At 31.7% G+C, this 6,205-nt stretch overlaps 1 protein-coding gene across 1 annotated transcript; it reads left to right on the forward strand.

The window, feature by feature from the left end:
* LOC18586652 (rust resistance kinase Lr10) lies at positions 439–3,992 on the forward strand. The gene is made up of 3 exons (XM_018128664.1): positions 439–1,305; positions 2,738–2,764; positions 2,858–3,992. Exons 1-3 carry the CDS (start codon positions 588–590, stop codon positions 3,949–3,951), a joined length of 1,839 nt encoding a protein of 612 aa, XP_017984153.1. The 5' UTR covers positions 439–587; the 3' UTR covers positions 3,952–3,992.

Raw genomic sequence — 6,205 nt, forward strand, 5'->3', positions numbered from 1 at the left:
ATTAGTACTTGTTGTCATATGTGTTGGTATATGAATATTTTTTAATTATTTAAATAACAATTATATAGAAATATAAATGTCTCTAAATGTTAAGGTTTAAGTATAAATCATTGGATTTTGTAATGTTAATTCACAAATTATTCAATACTATTAAAATTAAAAATATTTTTTATAAAATTTATTTAATACAATTAATAAATGTTATTCACATATTGGATAAATCTCATTAATATTTATAATAAAAATATTTTGAATGAAAATCATTCAATGCAATTAGAACTCTTAATTACAAATTGATTAATATATATAGCAAAATATTTTTAAAATGGTAATACATAAATATAGTAAACATATATGTATGTGTTTGTCAATTAAAAATTTCAATAACATCAACGTTTGTTTTCATCGTAATATTTTCTAATTTATGTCATCAAAAATAGCAAAAAACTGAAGTATAGAGTAGAAAAGATGTGTTGACTTGCTAGTTTGAGTCTTCTCCACTCTGCTTCAATTTTTGGTTTTAAAAGCATTGCCTCTGCCTCAGGCGATAAGTAAAAGGCGAGTTCTCGTACAACTGCCCAGACTAGATGCAAATGGTAATTATTCTCTGTCACTTCCTCTTGGTATTGAGTGCTTCAGCAGTTGGTCTTGGTCCAGTCTCGCCAGATCAAGATGCCTGCGAGCCAAAACACTGCAAACCCGGCCAGCCATCCGTCCGGTACCCCTTCCGGTTGAAAGGCCGCCAACCGGACCACTGTGGCTCATCTGGGTTTGACCTGTCCTGCAACAACAAGAACCAGACGGTGCTGGAGCTGCCCCGTTCTGTCAAGTTATTGGTGAAGCATATAGATTATGTAAACCAGAGGATTCAGGTGTATGATGAAGATGGTTGTGTCCAAAAGCAGCTTCAAAATCTTACCTTATCCGCATCTCCTTTCACGTTCCGCTCAGACACAGATCCCTACTATGACAGCAAACCGGGAAACTTCACCTTGTTCAATTGTTCAATTGAAGATCAATCGAATGATTATGATAATTACGGGAGCATTTCCTACTTAAGTGTGCCTGGCTTCTACGTTAAATACTTGGATTCTGATTATGGAGGCTATGACCTGTTAAATTGCAGCAAGACTATAGATATCATTGATATTCCTCGAGGGTTGATGTCTGACCAGAAAAACAAGTTTTACTTCAGTTGGACCAACCCGGCGTGTGGTTCATGTGAAATTCAGGGCAAAGGATGTCGACGCAATACTACCAAGGCCTTGGGCATAGAGTGCTATTACATCCACATGGATCATAAAGGTGCCACATACATATGAGTTTTTAAGTAGTATTGTTCTGAAATATGAATTTTTTTAATTAAAAGAAAATGAGTCAATCAATGTATTAAATATTTAAGTATTTTTGAAATATGAATTTAGTGTTGTTCACCCGTAATTCTTCTTTTTTCATTAAACCTGATCTAAAGGGTCTATGCTTTGAAATCTAAGCCAGGGTCAGTCAGGTTCAATCCTATACATAATTTTATTATTACTATAAAATAATAAAAGTATTTTTATGTTAACATTTTAATTTTTAAATTATATTTTAGATTTTAAAATATTTATTATCTATTTGCTAATATAAAAATAATAATCTCATTCCAAAAAAAAAAAAAAACCAAAAAATAAAAAGTAAATGGAGATTACAAATATGAGTCATTTTGATATCTTCTGTTTAAGTATTTTGTGCTTTTCTTGGCAACTTTGGGGAAGTAATAAGGGACTGAGAAATGGGTCATTTTGGCTTTAAGATAGTTTGACGTTTACTTAAAGTTTGTGATCTACGTCGACTAAGAGCTTGTTTCGTAGAAAGTGCTGTCAGAACTAGAATTGTCTTAAAAATATTATAAACAGAGATTAAAATAATATTTGATAAATTCAGAAGATTAGTTGATCGTAAGATTAAAAAATTATTTGATAATATTTTTTATTTAATTTTGATAAATAATCAAAATAAAATATTTATCTTTATAATTAAATCAAATTGTAAATTTTAAATTGAAATAAATGAAGCTTCTTCTTAATTGGAAATAAAAATTGTCATCAAGTGAAATAATTACACTAAATGAAATAAATAATAATGTGAAGTAATATAATTCTAAATGCGAAAATGAAAGTGCAGCAAAAATTGTATTGTTAAAACTCATTTATGCTATAGTGCTTCATATAATTTTATAAATTATTATTCAAATAATATAAAAAAAGTTGATCAAATATTTATTATTATACATTGCAATTAATAATTTTTAATGAAGTTTTGATTTATAATTTTGTCTAAAAATTATAAACCTCGTGTATAAATTAAAATTTGTAAATTTTGAGATCTAAATACCTTGTTTATGCTCTCTTCTATTAGCAAAAATAAGTTAGGTAGAACTTTTTGATGTAAAAATTACTGACATTATGGGATAAATTAGGCTTCCCAAATTAGGGTACTAAACATGAAAACCAACTACTTTAACTTACAGTTCCAGCAAGAAATTGCTTGGTTCATATTAAATCAATACTTGTTTTTTACCTATGATTTAATATCATTTATTCAAAATCTTGTAATTAAACATTAATTTGCGGGGCCGAAATCAATTTTGAATGTTTTAGAAACTTAAGGGAAACTATATATAGAGTAATGATATAGGATTATTGTACTGATGTTGAGAAATATAGCATGCTGATCATTTTTTAATGTTTTCCAGGTGCAAGAATGAAGCTAATGATTTCAGGTACATGGTTGTTCCATACATTGATTTTATGTTGAGAAAAGAAATGATCTGATGAAGCATTGTAATCTCTGACTAGGATCATGTTATTTGCAGGTTTAACCATAGGATCGCTTCTCCTTTTATTGAGTGTCATTGGACTCTGTTGGCTGCACCACTTGAATAAAAAAGAGAAAGAGGGCCAACGCAAGATCGAACAGTTTTTGGAGGATTACAAAGCTCTTAAGCCCTCAAGATATTTCTATGCTGATATTAAGAGGATAACAAACCAATTCAAGGAAAAACTTGGACAGGGTGGTTATGGTACTGTGTTCAAAGGAACACTTTCCAATGATGTTTCAGTAGCTGTTAAGGTTCTGAATAACTTCAAGGGAAATGGTGAAGAGTTCGTTAATGAAGTTGGTTCAATGGGAAGAATCCACCATGTCAATGTTACTCGCTTAGTTGGTTTTTGTGCTGATGGGTATAACCGAGCCCTTGTTTATGAGTACTTGCCGAATGAGTCATTAGAGAAATTCATATTTGCAGCTAAGGGTGAGAATCGTTTCCTTAGTTGGGAGAAGCTTCATGAAATTGCTTTAGGCATAGCCAAAGGCATTGAGTACCTCCACCAAGGTTGCGAGCAACGGATCCTCCATTTTGACATCAAACCTCACAATATTTTACTGGATCAAAACTTCACTCCTAAGATCTCTGATTTTGGTTTGGCTAAGTTGTATTCCAAAGAGCAAAGTGCTGTTTCAATGACAGCAGCAAGAGGAACCATGGGCTATATTGCACCTGAAGTATTGTGTAGGAACTTTGGAAACGTCTCATACAAATCAGACGTTTACAGTTTTGGAATGCTCTTGCTTGAAATGGTTGGAGGGAGAAAGAATATTGATGTGACATTGGCCAATGAAAGCCAAGTGTACTTCCCGGAGTGGGTTTATAATCGTTTAGACAAAGGACAAGAATTAGGAATTGATATCGAAGATGAAGGGCATCATAAGATCGCAAAGAAACTTACAATTGTTGGACTTCGGTGCATTCAGTGGTATCCAGTTGATCGTCCTTCAATGAGATCTGTGGTTCAAATGTCGGAAGGAGAAGCAGACAATCTGACAATGCGATCAAATCCTTTTGCCTCTAAAGATGAAAAGAAGCCTAAGAAGCCCATTAACAGAGAGCTAGCAGCTATTTCTGAATAAGAAGAAAAACAATTTGCAGACTGCAGCCTCAAAATTAAAATGAGTATTAAGCTATTCCCCAAGAAAAAAATGGGAACTTTTAGTGTTGTGTATTAAGAAAAAACAAATGTTTCATAAATATGTAGGCCATTTTAAAATCTTTCAATCTGATCAAACTCAAAATTTAATATATTATTTCTAAAAAGAACATATCTTGTAAAGTGAAAATTACTAGAGGAGATAATATATATTTTGTTAAAGTCAATCCTAATTATATATACTTACCATTAAATCAATTAGGCTTTAAATTGTTGTAAAATGGCTTGAGTCACGGAGCTACGGAATGTTGAGCTCGGCTAGAAGCTCAACAAGCTTAATCATATCAAGCTAGAAGAAGATTTTTTGAGCTTGAATAAGAAAAAGCTCACGGCCCATAGTATATTAGGCCGACTAACACAATGAACCTAACCCACTTGCCGAAAGGCCCTAAAGCTCTGGAAAAGACAACTTTAAAGTGATTAATAGACCCATATAATGGGCCTTTTGAAGGCCTATAAACCCAAGAATAGACCAACATTCCGTTGGAGGGCTTAAGTTTGAATGTTCAGACTATCGGTCAGGTGTGAAGAATTATAAATAAAATGATTTCGCTATCGCAAATTGTACTGACAGTTTGAAAGGAAAAACTAGCAAGAAGAAGAAATTATTGGCGATTGAATTGATAGAGATTGCCATGGAAAGAATTGACAATGAGAGGAAATTATAATATTGAAATAATATAAAAATACTAAAATAATATTATAATATTGTTAAAAATTTTTTTGTTACACTAATTTTGTTAGATATGTAAGTTATTTTTCGATAAAAATAGAAAAGTGTGACCTTTATAACATCCAGCTTCTAAGACGAAATGGTTGGTAGAAATGAACTGATTGAAAAACATCTTTAGGTAGATTGGATTAGATGATTCAACCTATCTTCCGGCTTAAAATATCAAAATATATCACAGTGCTAACTAGAAAAACAAGGTAATAATTCTGAGGAACAAATATAGAATCAAAGTAGATATATTGCTCAAATGACCAAGACATAGAAAGTTGAATGTTGCACAATTTAGATAACTAATGTGCTTGGTTTACCTGTATTGAATAAACAAACGCTTAAGGAGTTTACAGATAAATCGAATATCAAGTGTCTGTAATAGACAAAATTGAGTACAATGGTGGTTCTCTAAGAGCTTGGACAAATAGCTATGGTAGTTAAGAATTAAAAAGACAAAAGCCAAGGGCTTGAATAGTTGAATTTAAGCTTTTATGTTGAACATTATGCTATGGAGTTGTGTCGTGCATGTGTCTTTAAAGTGGATGTTGCCTTATTTTATTTATAGGTATTTTTTGTGTGAAACTCCACTTTTTACTTAAAGTTAGAATAGTAATCTAACTTGGTGAGCTATTAATTTGGAGTCTTTGAATTTGAATTATGGATCATTGTGACTTAGAAACTTCATGTTTTGATAACCAAATATATTTATTTGAAAGTTGGGTCCATTGGAAGGCCAAAGAAGGGTTATTTTGAACTTAAAATGTGCATTCTGCAATAAATCCATCGATACATGTTCATCATGTATCAATAGATCAAATATAGAAAGGGTTTTAAAGAACCTCTATCGATACATTTATAAATGTATCGATAGATTTCAAATAGAACTAAATGTATTGATAGATTTGAAAATCTACCGATACATTAGGCATAAACTTGAAAAGAATAAGGTTGTTTTGGACTTTTACACTTATTTAAGAGCCCTAAAATCTCAGACTTTTTCTTATTTGGCTAAAAACGTGTTTTCTATTAAATCCCAGCCACTGTCTTCCCTCTTTTCTCTCTACACTCATCCAAATTAAAATATAAGGATTTCAAGCATTGGAGAGCTATTTGCAAACTGCAGACGAGAAATAACTAGGTCATTTCTACCCACGTCGATACCTTGCAAAAAACCTATTGAAACAACTTGGTTGATCATAGAACTCTGAGCTTCATCGACGAAATTGAATAGAAATAAGGAGAGAGGACATCTTAGGAAAGACCCCTATTCATCTTGAATTGCTTGGTGGGTGATAACTCTATGATATAGAGTTATTTGGGCTTAATTGTGATAATAATTTAACGTAGTTCTTGTAGTAATGCATAGAAATTAGTAAGTTTTATTTAATTATTTTAAATTAGTTATTTTAGCTGAGTCAATCTAATCTTAGTTAATTCTATGCTTAATTTGGTG

This window comes from Theobroma cacao, chromosome 10 (genome assembly GCF_000208745.1).
Source record: "Theobroma cacao cultivar B97-61/B2 chromosome 10, Criollo_cocoa_genome_V2, whole genome shotgun sequence".
NCBI lineage: Eukaryota > Viridiplantae > Streptophyta > Magnoliopsida > Malvales > Malvaceae > Theobroma > Theobroma cacao.

Coding starts and splice junctions, on each gene's coding strand:
- LOC18586652 (XM_018128664.1), top strand. CDS start 588: ATGCAAATGGTAATTATTCTCTGTCACTTCCTCTTGGTATTGAGTGCT. Junction 1,306..2,737: donor CATCCACATGGATCATAAAG/GTGCCACATACA, acceptor AATGTTTTCCAG/GTGCAAGAATGAAGCTAATG. Junction 2,765..2,857: donor AATGAAGCTAATGATTTCAG/GTACATGGTTGT, acceptor TGTTATTTGCAG/GTTTAACCATAGGATCGCTT.